Source organism: Crocuta crocuta, unplaced genomic scaffold, assembly GCF_008692635.1.
Source record: "Crocuta crocuta isolate KB4526 unplaced genomic scaffold, BGI_CrCroc_1.0 scaffold113, whole genome shotgun sequence".
Taxonomy (NCBI): Eukaryota; Metazoa; Chordata; class Mammalia; order Carnivora; family Hyaenidae; genus Crocuta; species Crocuta crocuta.
This window is the reverse complement of record NW_027530368.1, coordinates 1,918,757-1,937,609: the sequence shown is the minus strand read 5'-3', so window position 1 is coordinate 1,937,609 and position 18,853 is coordinate 1,918,757. Positions and strand designations below refer to the sequence as shown.

At 42.9% G+C, this 18,853-nt stretch overlaps 1 protein-coding gene across 4 annotated transcripts; it reads right to left on the bottom strand.

The window, feature by feature from the left end:
* Positions 1 to 7,699: 7,699 nt before the first annotated feature.
* TPRKB (TP53RK binding protein) lies at positions 7,700 to 15,099 on the bottom strand. Of its 4 annotated transcripts, none has more exons than XM_077766280.1 (5): positions 15,021 to 15,099; positions 11,340 to 11,499; positions 10,322 to 10,444; positions 8,813 to 8,989; positions 7,700 to 7,838 (listed from the first exon to the last, which is right to left on the bottom strand). In XM_077766280.1, exons 2-5 carry the CDS (start codon positions 11,478 to 11,480, stop codon positions 7,752 to 7,754), a joined length of 528 nt encoding a protein of 175 aa, XP_077622406.1. In that variant the 5' UTR covers positions 11,481 to 11,499; positions 15,021 to 15,099; the 3' UTR covers positions 7,700 to 7,751. The 4 variants fall into 4 exon arrangements, with proteins under 4 accessions (XP_077622406.1, XP_077622408.1, XP_077622407.1 ...); XM_077766282.1 differs by lacking the exon at positions 15,021 to 15,099 and adding an exon at positions 13,877 to 13,921; XM_077766281.1 differs by lacking the exon at positions 15,021 to 15,099 and adding an exon at positions 11,673 to 11,773.
* Positions 15,100 to 18,853: the final 3,754 nt, after the last annotated feature.

Genomic DNA, 18,853 nt, shown 5'->3' with positions numbered 1-18,853 from the left:
TTCCGGGCCACCCTGGGGAAGAGAGAGGAAGTCAGGTGAGTGCCCATCTCTGCCACCTCCCAGGACTGGGGGAGACCCTGCTCGAGGGCATTGCTTTCTGCTTTTGCCCAAGAGGATGTAGGCTACAGCCACTGGGAGAAAGTAGAGGGTCAGGACAATCTGCATATGATCCTGGCTCCCTCCCCTTCTAGCTGTGTGACCTTAGTGTTACCTAACTTCTCTGAACCCATCTTTTAATCTGCAGAACAGAATCAAATAAAGGACCTGCCTTCTGGGATTGTTTTGAAGATTTAACAAAGTAGCATACAAAGCCCTGATACACAAAACACCCTTCTCTCCATCCTCTTTCCCCTTTTACTTACTGGCTCACTTAGCTTGCTGGCACTTTGGGGCAGCACCATGCAGTAGGCAGACCACGTATCCCCAGACCTTTGGCCCCTATCCAGGGACCATACACTGCAGGAATCCTGTGCTCCCAAGTTTCAACAAAGGCTCCTTCCCCCTTGGCTGCAAATTTTTAGGCTGCTGAGGTGGTATAAGAATCAAACACCAAAAAAAGGGCAGCCTTGACATCCAGAGGAGAGTCTGGGGCTCCAGAACTCTCTCAAAACACTGTCCTTCTACCCGCGTCCTCTCACCTGCCGCCACAACAGCCTTGACCGTCCAGAGCAGCCTCAGGGTGGCCTCTGCCCTCAGCCTCTGCCTGGCACCCAGGGGAGACCTCCCAGGGCCTGCTCCACCACTGGGGACCAGCCCCTTCCTGGATGGCCACCTCATTGGCTGGCTCTTGCACCCGAGAGGCTGGGCTCTGACAAAGCAGAAGCCCATTCTCCACCACTCCTGTGATCACCGGAGGCTCAGCTGGGAGGGGGGAAGCAGAGCCTGGAACGGCTCAGGGGCCTGGCCCTTGCAGAAGGCCGGAGGCTCAGCTGGGAGGGGGGAAGCAGAGCCTGGAACGGCTCAGGGGCCTGGCCCTTGCAGAAGGCCTACGCTCTTCCTCGCATGGTGGTGAAGGGCCAGAGCGTCTCCCAGCGGGCACCTTGATAACGCTCTGGTGTCCACTCTGGGCCCCTCCGCACAGCTCCTAGGAGCCTGGGGATCACAGGCCTCACTGTGTGCGGGCATCATGGGCTAGAGTCCACGCTGAGCACACAAGGTGCTCTCTCCCTGCCTAGGCGTTACCTGGTCTGAGGAAAACGGACCATCTGTAGTTCCCTACACTCATCTCACTAAGCTCCACCTGCGTTCGTCCGTTCCTTCATTTGTTCGTTCATTCATTCATTCCCAGTGCTATTATGTATGATGCAACTACTATGTGCCTGGCGTCCTTTTCGGCTGTGAGCGACACCGACACACAGCGATGGGCACCAGTACCACGTGCAGCTGGTGTGTGTTCTGCTCGTTAGAGCCTGTGCCATAACAGCTGTTACGTATTTGGCGCTGAGGTAAACTAAAGCAGGAAAACAAAACAGAAAATCCCTTCTCTGTGGAACGGAAGTGCTGCCGAGGGGGCCGCTTCCCTCCCCGGATTGAGTTTGCTCCTCTTCCAACGTGCCCTCACTCTGCGGCCCAGATAAGCCTCTCGCTCTATATTCTGTCGGCTTCCTGAAGCTGTGACCACAGATCCATCTCCTCAGGCACTTGTCTGTCGTGTCATCCAACGCTCATCCGGAGCTCGCGCCGAGGGGCGACTGGGCTGCAGCACAGCGCCCGGGGGACCCCGGTTGCCCGGCCTCGAAGCTCCTCGCGAGATTCCGGGGATTGCACAGCGCGCGCCACGTCTCGCCCCCGGGACGCACGGGGCGGAAGGGTGCGGGCTGCGCGAGGGCATTTATAGGGGCCCCAGAGGAAGGACCCTTAAGTCGAGACCCAGACCGGAATGAGAGGTAGGCCTGAGCAAGGCTGAGTGAAGGAGAACGTTTGGGGCTGAGGGAACAGAGACGTGAAGAACTTGAGGCAGGACAAAAGCAAGGTTTCCGGGAAAGGTGGCCAACATGGCCACGGAGGGAGGGAAGGAGGGGCGAGGGTGGTAAGGGCCCGTGCGTGCTGGGCCTGCGTTCCAGTTACGGAGTTTGTTCCAAGAGCGGTGGAAAGCCATGGGTCTGCTTGTAGCTGGGGAGTAACCTAGGCAGGGCGTGCAAGTGTTGCTGTGGCTACATGTGGACGGTGAATGGGAAAAGACAGTAGTGGAAGCACGTATTACCCGCCCCCACGGGCTAGTGTCCAGTGCAGCTGAAAAAAGAGCCTACGGGTACAGATAGGCAGGTTGCTCACTATTCAAGAGCGACTGACCAAGGAGGGCCAGGGGGAACAAAAATAGAGTGCTGTGCCACTCACCAGGCCGTCAGCCGTGGCACGGAGATGAGTCTGGCCAAAGGTGAAGGCACCTTTTTTCTTATTGCTCAAAGGCATGGCTCCCACCGAACTGTGCATCAAACGGGCTGCATCTGTATGAAAGTGGTGCCTTGTCCTATGTTCACCAGGAAGCCACGTGGGCTAGCAGAGGCTCTACAAGAGTAAGTGGTGACTTGGACCAGAGTGAGGCGATGGTGAGCACCAGCCCACCTGTAGGTGCATTTGTGAGTAGAAATGGCAGGAATTTGTAATTTTCCAGATGGGTGTGAGGATGAGGAAGGGGTCAGAGATNTCTAGAGGATTCGAGAGAGAGAGAGACTTGGAGAGAAAGATAATGACTGCCTGGCGATAGCATCCTGAGGCCTTCTGATCAGGAACCGTAGGTGGGCAGCTGGGATCCAGGCCCAGTGAATGGAGGCTCCTGACGTTCCAGGTCTTTGGCACCTGGAATGAGGCCACAAGGCCACAAGGATAGCGTTTAACATGAAATCTGATTGGTGACCCATGGGGATTTGCTACATTTGTCTCTTACATTTTAATATTTAAACAGTTCAGTGTTAAATAAAATTTGAAATTAGAATCAAAAGGAGGGGGGACAGAGGGCTCCAAAGTACAGTTGAGTCTCCTATTAACCAGTCAAAAAATCATAGTCAAGCTGAAGGGCCAAAGGTCTGTCTTCTGCCCCCAAGCTCTCTTTCTCTGCATTCTCTCTGGTCTTCTGTGGCCTCCTCCAAACCCAGTGGCCTTGGTTTACATTCAGGCTTTTCACCCTACAGCTATGAACAGTGATGATAGGGATTTATTGGCATGAAAAAAAAGTCAAAATATAGCTCCAAGAAATAAAGGCTCATAAAACAGTAGGTTTCAACTCATTTTGGGGAAAATGTAACCTGCCAGCAATGTACGGACACAAGCATGCAGAGAGGAAAGTCTGTGGGATCATACCCGACGCTGGCAACGGCTGTCTCTGGATGGAGAGCTTTTGGCTCATCCTCTATGTACAAGATGAAGCCAGGTATGGACTGAGGCTCCAGGCGCTTCCTTTTGGATGATGAAACCGAGGCTTGGGAATCTACCTGGCTCGGCTTCAGCTGGATCTGAGAGAATAGAGGTACTTAGCTAAGATCATGAACTCCTAAAGGTAAGGCACATGTGCTTATTCCATTATTACATGTCTTAGTTAGCTGATGTTAACGGGTACAGTTCGATGGCATTTCGTGCACCACTGTGTGGTGTGGCCACCACTTCTATCTGCTTTCACAGCATTTTCACACCCCCAAAAGGAATTCCCTTGCCTCTGTGTAGTCACTCTCTCCTCCTCCTCTCTCCAGACCCTGGCAACAACTAACCTGCTTTCTGGTTGGTTCATTTAAGTGAAATCATGTGATATGTGAACTTCTGCGTTCAGCTTCTTTTACTTTATGTTTCCAAGGTTCACCCTTGGTGTGGCATGTCCCAGTACACCACTGCTTTTTTATGGCTGAATAATATTCCATGGTAGGGATCGACCACATTTGTTTATCCATTCATCCACTGATGGACACGTGGGTTGTTTCCACCTTTTGGCTGTGGTGAATAGTGCTGGTAGGAACGCTTGGGTACAAGTTTTTGTCTGAGCACCTGTTTTCAGTTCTATGGGGTGTATACGTAGGAGTGGAATTTCTGGGTTATATGGCAGTTTTATGTTTAACATTTATTTTGAGGAACCGCCCAACTGTTGTCCACAGTGGCTGCACTGTTTTACTTTTCACCAGTAGTGAGCCCTATTTTATTTTACTACTTGGCCTCAGCAGTACTGCCTGGTACATAAAGGGAAGAGATCGCTGTTATTCACGGAGAAATCAGATGCCTGGCACTGTGAGGAAGCAATTTTCCTATGCTCTGCTATTTGATACTCATGACAACCAAGAACTAAGGTTGAGATTAATGTCCCCATTTTACAAATGGGAAACCAAGGCGAGAGAAGCTGAGCCATGTCCTACCCAAGACCTCACAGGATCACTGTTATTCCAACAGGTGTGGGTTGGAGAGGAACATGTCACTAAAACCCCACACTTACATCTATGAGAAACATTCCCTATAGCACCGGCACAACCCAGAAGTGGGCCAGTGAGATGGATGATGGTAAATGAGTGGCATTACATTATGGAAGTCTCAGGGAGAAGAGAAAATCAATTCCATTCCTTTGAGGGGGGGGATATTTATTTTATTTTATTTTATTTTTTAATGATTTATTTTATTTTTATTTTTTTAATTTATTTTTTAAATTTACAACCAAGTTAGCAGATCGCAACAATGATTTCAGGAGTAGATTCCTTAATGCCCCTTACCCATTTAGTGCATCCTCCCTCCCTCACCCCTCCAGCAACCCTGTCTGTTCTCCATATTTAAGAGTCTTTTCTGTTTTGTCCCTCTCCCTGTTTTTATATTATTTTTGCTTCCCTTCCCTTATGTCATCTGTTTTGTGTCTTAAAGTCCTCATGATACTTGTCTTTCTCTAATTTCGCTTAGCATAATATCCTCTAGTACCATCCACATAGTTGCAAATGGCTTCAATTTCATTTAATTAAGTTTGCAGGAAGAATCTCCTCTAACCTCTCATCGGGGCTCCCAGTAACCTAGCGTCAGGCCAGTGCCCTGAACTTTTACTTAGAACTCATCACTTAGGGGCACCTGGGTGGCTTAGTCGGTTAAGCGTCCGACTTTCGCTTAGGTCATGATCTCGCGGTTCGTGGGTTCCAGCCCCGCGTCGGGCTCTGTGCTGACTGTCAGATCAGAGCCTGGAGCCTGTTTCAGTCTGTGACTCCCTCTCTCTCTGACCCTCCCCTGCTCACGCTGTCTCTCTCTCTCCTGGAAATAAATAAAACATTTAAAAAAAAAAATAACTCATCACTTAAAGGAGATGAGTATAAGAAAATGCTGGCAAATCATTTCAAGGGTAAAGAAGTAGGTGGATGGGACATCCTTGGTATAAGATGCTCAGAAATCTTAGGTCAATGATTCCAGCTCTACAGAAATGTTCTGTGACCTTTCAACTAATTCTCTAAGAAAGTGAGAGGCACTCAGGCCCCAATACTCAAATTAGGGTAACTTCAGAAACTTTTATGCAGATGATCAAAGGGACTAGTTTTTTTTTTTAATAGTTTATTGTCAAGCTGGTTTCCATGTAACACCCAGTGCTCNGATTGGACTTCTAATCCTGGGCAAGTCAAGAGAGGTCTTTGTGGTGGAGATGTCTGGGGGGAGCACCACCTTAACCCAGTCTTTATATCACCAATGATAGGGCCAACTGACATTGCGTCCTGATGACATGCAATGGCAAGGACACGAAATCCAAAATATTTAGGTTGACTTAAATCATGAACATATACAGATTGTGTGGAAGTCTGAAAGACATCTAGGATAGGTACTCTTCAAAAAATGTCAACATCATTCTTAAAAAGAGGATTGTTGTAGATTAAAGGACACTGAGGTATGTCAGCTAAACGCTGCATAGACTGAAGACACCTGTCTGCAACTCTCAAATGCAGCAGCAAAAGTGTGTGTGTGTGTGTGTGTGTGTGTGTGTACACACACCTGAGGGAGGCAGGCAGATAGGAGAGCAAGACAAGCAGATGTAGCAAAATGTTAACAACAGATAGTGAATTCACATGAAAGGTGCATGGACTTTCACTGTACTGTTGTCAGTTGTTCTGTAGGTTTGAAATGGAGTTCAGAGACTAACTCTGTTTCCTTGCTGGTAAAAAAAAATCTCTTAGGGTTGTAGTAAGGACTAAATGGAGTAGTGCATATACAATGCTAAGCACAGTACACACGAGAAATGTTAGCTATGTGCATATGTACTTTATTATTTATGATCATGATAGAAATCACGAAGTATTTCTACCTCCCTGCTTTCCAGCACAGGGCAGGATCACACTCCTCTGTCCCTTATGAGGTTGGCAGGGCCATGTGACTGGCTTTGGACAGTGAAACATGAGATAAGTAAACTGGGTTCCTGAGTCAATATCCTGATTGTTTGCAGATTCACATAATACAGCTATGTAGACTGAACAAGACACAAACTTTTGTCGTGTGAAGCCAGTGAGCTTTAGGAAATAATCAAAACCTAACCTAATCCAGATATCCACACAGTGAGGCCCTCAGGTCAAATCCTGTCCATCACTTATTCTTGTCCACAAAGTTTTACTGAAACACAATAGTACTCATTACTTATGGTCTGTGGATGCCTTTGCACTATGATAGCAAGAGTTGAGTAGGTGCAATGGACACCTTATGATCTGCAAAGCTGAAAATATTTATTATCTCATCCTTCACAGACAAGTTTGCTCACCCCTGACCAAGCCTGTCTTGACTGCTATGATCAAAATATAAAGTGAAAAAAGAAAACCCAAAGCACTTCTAAAACATGGCTTTATACTAGCTACAGGACATTGAGCAAGTTACTTATTATTTCTATAATCTCTTAGTTGCCTTGTATGTAAAATGGTGGTAATATTAGTGTTTACTTCACAAGGCTATGATGAGTAATTCTTGTATGTAAAACACTTGGAACCAGGAGGCTTGGAAGGGAAATATACTAGATTAGCCAGAAGTAAGGGCAGCGAAATGAGCTGATGAATATAAAATCACCAAGGCGAGAACCTAGTTAAAATCCAGTTACTCCAATTACATAAAAAAGAATAAATCTGAACAGAAATAGAAAACTAGAAGACAAGAACAAATAATAGCAACAGTGGTCATCTTTTAAAATATTAAGAGAGAGGACTTTGTTGGGGCGCCTGGGTGGTTTAGTTGGTTAAGCGTCCGACTGTCGCTTAGGTCATGATCTCGCGGTTCGTGGGTTCGAGCCCCGCATCGGGCTCTGTGCTGACTGCCAGCTCAGAGCCTGGAGCCTGTTTCAGTCTGTGACTCCCTCTCTCTCTGACCTTCGCCTGCTCACGCTGTCTCTCTCCTAGAAATAAATAAAACATTAAAAAAAATTTTTTTAATAAAATAAAATATTAAGAGAGAGGACTTTGTTATGGCTGTTTTACCATTTTGTGTTTTAAATTTCTCTGTAATTGAACAGATACATCTTATTTTTTAAATTAGAAATTTTGTTAATGTTCATGTTTATTGTTTAGGTTTTCATGTTTAATGTTTATTTTTAAGAGAGAGAGAGAGTGCAAGCAGGTGAGGGGCAGAGAGAGATGGATAGACGAAATCAGAAGCAGGCTCCAGGTTCTAAGCTGTCAGCACAGAGCCTGATGTGGAGCCCAAACCCACAAAGTGCAAGATCAGGACCTGAGCCGAAGTCAGACACTTAACTTTCAGGCACCCCAAACATATACATTTTATAATCAAGAAAGAAAAATCAGTGTTTTCATATGAAAAATTTTAATATTTCTGTCATTTTACAAAACATCTTTTGTTGACATTCTACAAATAATACCATCCAATAATGTTCCAATACTTTCTTCTTGTGAAGATAGTTTATATATCTGTGAAAATAAAAACAAATTATGACATGCTAATATATTCATGAACTACGATTTTTCATTATACAAACACGTATAAGTGAAATTATTTATCATTCAACTATTGGGATAATGACATGAAATCACAAATCATGAATGTGATTAAAATATGCAAAATAGATGGCAATTCATCATTTATGTCAAAAGTTCCCTTTAAGTTGCAGTTATGGAGATAACCCTCTGCACATAGAAACTGAATCTATACCAATTTTTAAAGCATATGGCAAGATATTAAAGATCAAGCTTACACAGTACATTTGAAATGTAAAAGAAATACAGAATGTGTACTGTATTATTATTATTATTTTTGAGAGGAGAGACTACGAGCAATGAGAGGGGGAGAGAGAATCCCAAGCAGGCTCCATGCCCAGGGCAGAGCCCAAGAAGGGCTTGATCCCACGACACTGAGATCATGACCTGAGCTGAAATCAAAAATAGGGCGCTCAACCAACTGAGCCACCAAGGTGCGTCTGAAGTTATTATTTTTTTTTAATGTTTATTTATTTTTGAGAGGACAGAGCAGAGTAGGGGCAGAGAGACAGAGAGAGAAAGACAGAATCTGAAGCAGGCTCCAGGCTCTGAGCTGTCAGCACAGAGCTGGACAGAGGGCTCAAACTTGTGAACCAGATCATGACCTGAGCTGAAGTCAGATGCTTAACTGACAGCCACCCAGGCGTTGCTGAAGTTATGTATTCTTAATTAAAGAATGCTTTTCTCAACCAAATTCCTAACTAAATTTTACATAAACCTGCATCTTCTAAGTCTTTGCATCCATAACTATTTTTCAAGTATTTTTATTTATTTATTCATTTTTTCAAGTATTTTTAAATTAATCTTTCTTAAAAGTTAAAACCAGAAGCCTTGGTGATCAATACACAAACAGCATCAGTATTATTCTTCATCTATCACACTCTATCTAAAAATACAGATCTACAAACCTTTTTGACTTCTGTAATATTTGTTATATCAGGAAGATTTTTCAGGGAAACTTGATGACCTTCTATCTGAGATATTAGGTCTTCTTGATTTATTTGTTTTTCTCCCTCTTCAATGTAAACAATTAGAATTGAAGTGTCATTTGCTGAGATACCAAATTTTTTCAAAGCTTCTGAAATCTAAAGATCAAAACAAAACAAAAACAGACAATAACCAGTGGCTTCTGTGTCTGAAACAACCCCCATGGGCCTCCTCCTTCCTTGGTCAGGCTCTTACTTTTCACATCCTAATGATTCTACCTACAGTGTTTCTCTTCAACAGCCCTTCCTGACACCCACCAGATCTGCCTCTAGAATACTCTCTGCCCAAAACTGCACTCATCCCTGCACAGTCCAGCCTACTTCTTGGCATTTCTTAACACAAACCCCCCCTCCCTCTGGCCCCAAGTGACCCTCTAGCCACGTACACCCACCTTTGAGCCAGTCTGGACTGTATGGGTGTCCCCTCATTTCATACTTTCTTTCCTGTGCTCAAACTTTGTCCTCAGTCTGCAGTGCCCTCATCCCTCAAGGTCCAATGCTAATGTCACTCCCCTGCTGCACTCTCCTCCTTACAGGAGTTGCGTCTTTGCTGTTCCCATTGGTCTGAAGTATTAGTCCCCTTGTATCATTTATCTTAGTGCATTTGGATTTCTATCTTGTTTATCTGCCTTCCTCAGGAACATATTTGTTTCTCCTGCCCTAGAACTGTAACTGTAAGAGGGACAAGCCCAACAGATGTTTACTCAATAATTGTTACTCAAATACCTTCAAATGATTTCAAAGAAATTATAATTGGTAATTTTTTCTCCAATTACTGAGGAATTCTATTATCATGCAATCTATAAACTTTGTAAAATTTCAAACATTATTTTAAAGCATGCCACAGGTTTCCTAATTGTCCTTTGGATGATGTTAGTACCCGGTGGTGTTCTTAATAGCAGTAGTAATACTAAAACTTTATCAGCAAAATTTCAGTTATTTTTTCATGGCTACAGGTAGAATATCTAGCTCAATAACTTTGATTACTACCAGTATCTCAAACACAACTCTTCCTGAGCCCTGGATGTGTGAGTGAGCCCATGTTAAGGGCTGGTTCAGGTACCAGGTACACCATTACTGGTGTATGGAAAAGACCTATCCTTAAGGAGTTATAGGGAGAGTAAATGATGTGCATGGTAACACACAAATATCCATGCTTAATGTTTTACCATTTACATTTATACATTATTTATGGGATCTTCCTGACTCCATATGGTAAGAAGGACAGATTACATTATCCTCATCTAATGTAGCTAAATTCTTGTTTACTCTTATGTGAAGTGACCCCAAAGCTTATGTGTCTAGAAGGAGGCAGTGCTAAACCTCAACTCTGTCCAGAACACTCTTCATTATTAGAGCTTGACACTACGGAACACGCATTAGCACAACAAGGTCAACAGAAATTAAGTAAGTAAAATCCATATTAATTACATTGTTATTTGGGGAAAGATTGAAAATAATTTCAGTTGATAGAGTTTTTGTCTTCATTTTTCCCAGTTTGTAGAGATGAACTGCTTTGTTTGCTGCCACAAGTATCTGAAATGGATCAACAATCTGCCAAAGAGAACATAAAGAATTACACACGGAGAATCTGGAGCACTCCAGAGACGCATGCTTATCTCTTGGTAAATCCAATGTCAGGCTCTTTTCCATCATCCAAATTTCTATGGACTGTATTTGCAAAATTGCTGGGTGTTTAGAAAATCATAGAATGTTAAAACTAGAAGGAACTTAAATTGTAAAAATTTTAAACAGAACATTGAGTACTAATAATGGAAAAGGCCATAGTCTAAACATTTTACCTGTATATTTTGATTCTTAAAATAACCTATTAAATCAGTATTATTATTCACATGCAGTAGAAGAGGAAATCAAAGCAAAGAATGTCTGGGTTTGAATCCCAGATCTGTGAGTTCCCACTGAAGGGACTTGGGCAAATTCCTTAGTTTTAATCTGTTAGATGCAGATAATCATAGTACTGACTTCATAGGGTTGTTGTGAAGATTAAGTGAGTTAGTATATGGAAAGCATTTAGAATGATGGCAGGAACATAGCAAGTGTGATACAAAGGTTGGCCACTACTTGCTCAAAGTCATAATAAGTGGCAGAGCTGAGATTAAGCCCTGGTAGCCTGATTCTACTGTATGTGCTCTTAACCACTATGGATGCCTCCTTTGCAGAGATTTTTTTAGATCAAATGAGAAAATGAAGCTCCAAGCATTTGTCATTACATGTGAGTCAGAATACAACCTTTCATATCTCCTGGGAAGGGCCTAGCACTTTGGCTTCTATTCACAATTAAACTCAAGGTTGGCCCAGTCTGACTGCACAGCTTAGGCAAGAACTATTTATCCAAATGTGACAATTATAGGCTAACCTATAATATCATGAAAAATTAACATATTCTTAAATGCCCCTTTATAGCTCATTTGTTCTCACTTGTACTTACCACCTTAGGGTTTATTAATGCACCATCAATAGCACCTTCCATGGCCTTTTTTTTCAGGTCTCCAGCATTTTTGACATCATTAAATAACAGAAGAGTCACCTTGCATTCAGGAAATAGGTCCAGCTGGTGTATTAACTGCATTTCATAGACAAGCAGGATTCTAAAAGACCAAAAGACTTCTGTTTAAAATCTGTTTAAAAGCTAATGGTATAATTCACTAATAAACATCCTTGCTAACAAATAAAATAATCCTAATAATAAGATGACAGAACTGTTAACCTAGAAGATCCATCCCCAAAGCACATTTGGCATCCTCATGAGATGTCTTCCTACCCCTGCTGAGTTGTTTCTGGCTTCCTTTCACCAAAGGATCAAGGTTGCTGCCTGGTTCTCTGGGTGTGCAGGCAGGCAAGCTCTGATGCACAGCCGAGGGGCAGCTCTCTAGCAGACAAATAGGAGCAGAATGTCAGAAATTCTTTAGACCTCAGGTTACTTATGGTGTAAGCAGAATCTCACTCCAACTTAGCCTTATTAGCTTTCTGATCTTCCCATTTTGTGTGTATTTTAGCAGAACCTAGACACAAATACTAAGAAAATTTTGTTGACGTATGATACTTGACTCATATTCATTTCACACATGACATTTAAATAGAGAATACAGTTATTTTTAATGTTTTATTTATTTTTGAGAGAGAGAGAGCATAAGCGGGGGAGGGGAAAAGAGAGAGAGTCAAAGATTCCGAAGCAGGCTCTGAGCTGTCAGCGCATGGTCTGATGTGGGGCTCGAACCCACAAACAATGAGATCATCACCTGAGGTGAAGTCGATGTTTAACCAACTGAACCACCCAGGTGCCCCAAGAGAGGGTACAATTATTAAATCAATACTGGCCCTTTCTTAGACATAAGTTTAGTAAGGAAAAGACAAAGACAAAAGACAGCTTGACCAACTAGAAAGACAACCATCTTGAACTGAAAAACTAAGTATTGCAAACACTTGATCTTTAAAACAGTTTCAAAGTCTTAGTGAGATATTTGGGTGAGGCAATTTGTTAAGTTCATTTTATCCTTTTACTTGGTAGTTTCCATTTCTAGGACTCTTTTCAAGGAATAAATTAAAAACCTGAAACTTATGTAATAAGATGCCCCTCTCATAATCCTTTTTTTAAAAATTTTTTTAATGTTTTATTTATTTCTGAGAGAGAGATCGAGACGGCATGAGCCGGGGAGAGTCAGAGAGAGACAGAGATACAGAATCTGAAGCAGGCTCCAGGCTCTGAGCTAGCCGTCAGCACAGAGCCTGATGCGAGGCTAGAACCCACGAACTGTGTGATCATGACCTGAGCCGAAGCCGGATGCTTAACTGACTGAGCCACCCAGGCACATCGCCCCCCCATCATTCTAATAGCAAAAAGTTGAAAACAAACTAGCAAATAACATATTTGTTGCAACTAAACAAGCATTAAAAACTTTCATCTTGGAGACCAGTTAATTTGTGTGATATAGCAATACATAACATTAAGTAAAAACATCTGATTGAAAGACAAAACATAGGGGCACCTGCATGGCTCAGTCGGTTAAGCATCTGACTTTGGCTCAGGTCATGATCTCACAGTTCCTAAATTCAAGCCCCATATCAGGCTCCTCCCTGGCAGTATGGGGCCTGCTTGGGATTCTCTCTCCCTCTCTCTCTCTGCCTCTCCCCCACTGGCATGCACACTCTATCTCAAAATAAATTGTAAAAATTACATAAAAAAGAAAGACAAAACATAAAATGTGGAATAAACTGTGGGCTTTTCAAAAAGGAGCCTAAGAAATTATTGAAAGAAAGATACACCAGAAAGTTCTCTCAGACTTGGTGGAATTACATTTGACTTTTTGTTAGAAAAAAATAAGTATGTGTGAATAATGTCCTGGCACACAGCAGTTCAATCTTTATTGTCATGGTAACGTCCAATGGAAGAAAAACGATACAGAAGAATATAATGAATATATTGCCAACTGCACAAAAAGATGCACACAGAAAACAAAAACATGAAACACACCAAAATATGGCCATTTTAGGTGGAAGGATTATTGGTAACATTTATCATCTTCTATTAAAAAATTTTTTTGTACTGAATTTTCTGCAGTAAGCACACTAAGTACAGATAATCAGCAAGGGAAAAAAAAGTTTTTGTTGATTTTACAGTACGGAAAAAAGGTCCCCTTGATGAGGTCTTGGGGTGATAAGTGGGGTTCATTGCTGATGGTCAAGAAAATTCTTCAAGACATCTTTGGTGCAAAAAGGTGATTTTATTAAAGCATGGGAACAGGACCCCTGGGTAGAAACAGGTGTTTGTGAAGAGTGGCTTGTAATATGCTATGAGCCTGGGGGAGGTAAAGTCAAAAGGGAAGTTTCCAGAGACTTTCCCATGCTAAAGACTCACAGATTACTGGAGGCCTAGCTATTGTTAAACTAAGGTGGTTTTTCCCTCTAGCAAAGCATTAACATTAGGACAGCATCGAGTTCCTGGACTGTAGGCTATGGAAGGATTACCTTTCTTTTGCAAACTGGTGGAGACTCTCATCAGTTTTTAACCATTTGTTTCTTGTCCTTTCCTTTGTTCTTGGGTAGACAGAAGTGTCCACGGAATATCACACATATCCCTCTGTGGGGGGGGTGTGTGTGTGTGTGTGTGCGCGCGCTAGCCTGTACTTTGCCCTTGGCCTGCCTTATGGTCTCTCATCAACCCTAGCAAAAGTCAAAATATAATTCCCTCACTTAGGCCAGAAATTTAGAATCGTTGGATACCTACCTCTCAATCATAGCAAATCCACAGTAATACTCCTAGCTCCCGTAGCTAATCTATAGTCTTGACGACTTTACTCTTTTTTTTAATATTTGTTTTTGAGAGGGAGAGAGAGCATGATCAAGGGAGGGTCACAGAGAGAGGGAGACACAGAATCTGAAGCAGGCTCCAGGCTCTGAGCTGTCAGCACAGAGCCGGAGGCGGGGCTGTAACCCACGAACTGAGAGATCATGACCTGAGAGGAAGTCGGACGCTTAACTGACTGAGCCACCCAGGAGGCCCATTGACGACTTTACTCTTAAGCATCATTTTGACCCGTCCACTTCTCCCCCATACCCACTGACCCCAGCCCAGGCCCCATCTCTCAGCTACAGCTGTGGCCTCCTAGGGGTGGTACCCTCGCCGTTCCAGCCCTCCTACCATCCAACTTCCACCTGGCAGTAAGAGCGATCCTTCCTAAACGTAAACCACATCTCGTCCTTCCGCCGCTCATGTGATAAAAAAAAAAAGCCCCCACGTGATAGCAGGGCGTTCAGGACCTTCCAGTCTCTGCCCTCTCGCCCGGTGCTGCTGTCAGCGCACCTGTCTAGGGACGGCGGTCTTTCCGCTACCGCCCAGCGGCCTCCCCAGTTTCAAATCCCCAAGCTCGCTCCTCAACTCTGCCTGTGGCTTCTTCCTCCCTCCCTTCAACTTTCCGTTTAAAAATCCATTTACCAGGGTGCCAGGCCCTCTTACACGCGCTCCTCAGCCCGAGTTATCGGTCTGATGAATCCTCCTTCAGCTGCGCCCCCCTCGAAGGAGTGCGTGAGCTCGTTACTGCGTACTGCGCTCCCGGGCTGGCCCTCCGGCTCCCCGCCCCCAGCCCTCTCCGCCCGGCCGGAGAGGACTCACCTGCGCGCTCTCGGTCCTCCCGGAACGCCTTCCCCTCGGAAACAAAACCCTCACTTTCCGGAAGCTGACCGCCAACTGCGCTCGCCCCACCCCACAAGCTTCTTCTCCAGCCCGAGTGCCGTCGGCGGACGCAAAGGGGAGCCGGGGCCCCGTCTGTCACTTCCGGCGACAGGGACGGTAAGAACCCCGGGACCGGACTCTGAGGTTTCAGGGCGAGTCTCAGCCTTTCTCCAGCGCGTTTTGGGCGTTAGGGGAGACACCGGTTTCTTCGTGCAAAGAACAGTGTTGGCTAAGATGAACTCCGCTACAGTTCTTTTCGGGGACGGACGGGACTGGTTTCCTTCTTGCATCTGTGGGGTCATTTAGAGATTTGAAGTGGACCGCAATTTGCTTCGGGTACTTAAGAGATAGGTGACAGTACACTGATGAAATCAATGTCTTCCTTCGTCTAGCAGGCTCAGAAATTTGTCATTTCCAAGCGTATAAACTTCCAAGAGAAGAGGTAATCTTCTTAGCAAGCTGCAGATAATTATTTTCCATGTTCTTTATGGTTGGGGTTCATCTTGGTCCATACTTTTCTTTACACAGGAACACAGGTAAATTTACAGAAGTAAATAACAAGTGCCGGTCGGGTGGATATGTACTATGGAGAAAAAATAAAGGAAAGAGGAATGCCTGGCCGTGGGTATTACTATTTCATACAGGATGGTTAAGATCCCACCAGAAACGGCCCCTTGAACACTGGAGGAGGTCTGAAGCAAGCCGTGTAACTGGGGAGAACAGCATTCCAGGCAAGAAAGAGAGTTCAAAGGCTCTGAGACACAAATAGCCTTCCCCCATTTAAGGGATAGTAAAGAAAACCTGGGCTTGAACACACTGGGAGTATATCTGTAAAAGATATTCTTTAAAAAAAACTGGTTTTAATGTTTATTTTTGAGAGCAAGAGAGAGACAGAGCATGAGCTGGGGGTATGGGGGGGTGGGGGACAGAGATAAAGGGAGACACAGAATCCGAATCAGGCTCCAGAGCTGTCAGAGCCCTAAGCTCAGCTGAAACCCACCCACAAACCATGAGATCATGACCTGAACCGAAATAGGACTTAATCAACCAAGCCACCCAAGCACCCCTCTAAAAGATATTCTTACAAAAGATTGGTACCCAGAGTACATAAAGAACACCTACAACTCAGTAAGAGAAAACAACCTAATTAAGATTGGGTGACAAATTTGAACACTTTATAAAGGATCTGTGAATCAGGCCAATAAACATGTGAAAAGTTGCTCAACATTATTAGTCATCAGAGTAATGCAAATTTAAAACATAATGAGCTACTACCACATACCCACACAACTAAAATTTAGAAGACTGATAGTATAAGTGTTGTCAAACGTAATTGGTATCCTCACATATTGCTAGTCTGAATTTTATAAAATAGTATAACCACTTTAGAAAAGAGTGTGGTAGTTTCTTTTAAAAAGTGAAATGTATATTTACTGTACTCTACATTTCATTCCTCTGCATTTTCCTGGAGAAGTGAAAACATGTAACTAACAAAGGCTTATACGTGAATGTTCGTAGCAACTTTACATTTTTTTATTTTAATGTTTGTTTATTTCTGAGACAAAGAGTACAAGTGGGGGAGGGGCGAGAGAAAGGGAGACACAGAATCCAAAGCAGGCTCCAAGCAGTCAGCACAGAGTCCGACGTGGATTACCTGAGCTGAAGTTGGAAGCTCAACCTACTGAGCCACCCAGGTGACCTGCAACTTTACTCTTAATAGCAAAAAACTGGAAACAACCCAATGCCCAACAACAGATCAATGGACAAACTGTGGTAAATTCATACAATGAAATAGTAACAAAAAGGAATAAATTATTGATACTTGCAACAATATTTGTAACATGGATGAATCTAAAAACATGCTCAGGGAAAAAAAGCAAGAAACTAGAATTTAATATATTTCTGTATGATCCCTTTCCTACAAAACTCTAGGAATTACAAACTTATTCTAGACTGACTGGAAGACCAGATAGTGGCTGCTGAGAATGGAGGAGTGGGAGACATGGATGGACTGGAAAGGACCCCAGGGTAATCTTTGCTGTGAAGCCTATCGATGTTTTATATCTTGATGTGGTGTTAGTTATAAAGGGAGTATGACTTTGTCAAAATTCACCGAACTATGCACTTTAAAAACATTTTATGGACAATAAATTATGCATTATGCCTCAATAAAGTTGATTAAAAATAGACATTAAAAGAAAAATGGTTCAGTTTATAGCAGCTTATTTGTAATCACTTAAAGCTGGAAATAGCCCGAATGTTCATCAAGTGAATGGATAAGCAAATCATATATCCATACAATGGATTACAACTTGGCAATAAAAAAGAACCAACTATTGTGACTTAATAATAACATGGATGGATCTCAAAGAAATCCTGCTGAATTAAAAAAGTCAGACATGAAAATTGTAAATACTGTATGATTCCATTTAAATAAAACTATAGTGACAGAAAGCAGATCAGTGGTTGCTTGGGTACAGGGCCCTTGATGGAAAAAGGGAATTACAAAGCAGCACAAGGAAACTTTAGGGTAATAGATATGTTCTGTATTAATTGTGGCAAGGGTTTCATATGTCAAAAGTATCAAACTGTACACTTTAAATACTAAGTGCTAGTAAAGATGTGAGCATCTGGAACTCTATACCCTGCTGATGGGGATGTCAAATAGTATGGCCATTTTGAAAAAACTTGGCAGTTTCTTATAAAATTAACCATATGTTGACCTCTTAGCAGCAATCTCACGCCAAGGGAAATAAACACAGATGTTCACACAAAAACCTGTATACAAATGTATATAGCAAATTTGTTCAAAAGTAAAAAACTGGAAGTCTGTCAACTGGTAGATGGATAAAAATAATTGTGGTATATCCATACAATAGAATACTAACTCAGCAACCAACAAAAAGGGAATCAACTATTGATCCCTCTCAGTGACATGGACGGATCTCAAAGGCATTTCACTATTTGAAAGAAATCACATCCAAAAGGCGATATACTGTATGATTTCACTTACATGACATTCTAGGGGAAAAAAGGCAAAAAATATAGAGACTGAAAACAAATCAGTGGTTGCCAAGGTCTGAGTTTGGTGGAAGCAGTTAGTTACAAAATGACATGAGGGAAGTTTTGGGGATGGCAAGGTTCTCAACTGTGGTAGTAGGTATAAAGCTGAGTACATTTACCAAAATTCATAGACCTGTACATGAAAAAAGGATGAATTTTACTGTTGTTTAAGTCATCTCAGAGGTAAAGATGATCCCTTTACTATAATTGCAGGGGAAGAGATTACTATGCATCATGAAATTAGTTCAAAATATCTGATTTGATATTGGTAAATGAGAACTTTTACAAGATTATGAACCTTCTTCTCCTCTGCAATATATAAACTTGTAAAAATATGCATAACTGGTACCATCTGATAAAGTGATTCTAACCTTGGATGTTATCTGAATAAATGGGTTGTGGAAGACACCAAGACTTCAAACCTATTCCCAAGGCATGTGAAAATTACCTCCAAAATGAATGCCTACCTATAAGTCGACAGACTATCCTTCTTGGTAAATTGTTAACTTGAATGTAATTGACATTTCTATATTCCTTTCTCTAAAAATTGTTTTTTGCATGTGTATATTTTTGAGAGACAGAGAGGCAGAGCACAAGTGGGGAGGGGCAGAGAGCAAATGAGACACCACATTGGAAGCAAGCTCCAAGTTCTGAGCTGTGAGCACGGAGCCCAATGTGTGGTTCAAACCCACTAACTGTGAGATCATGAC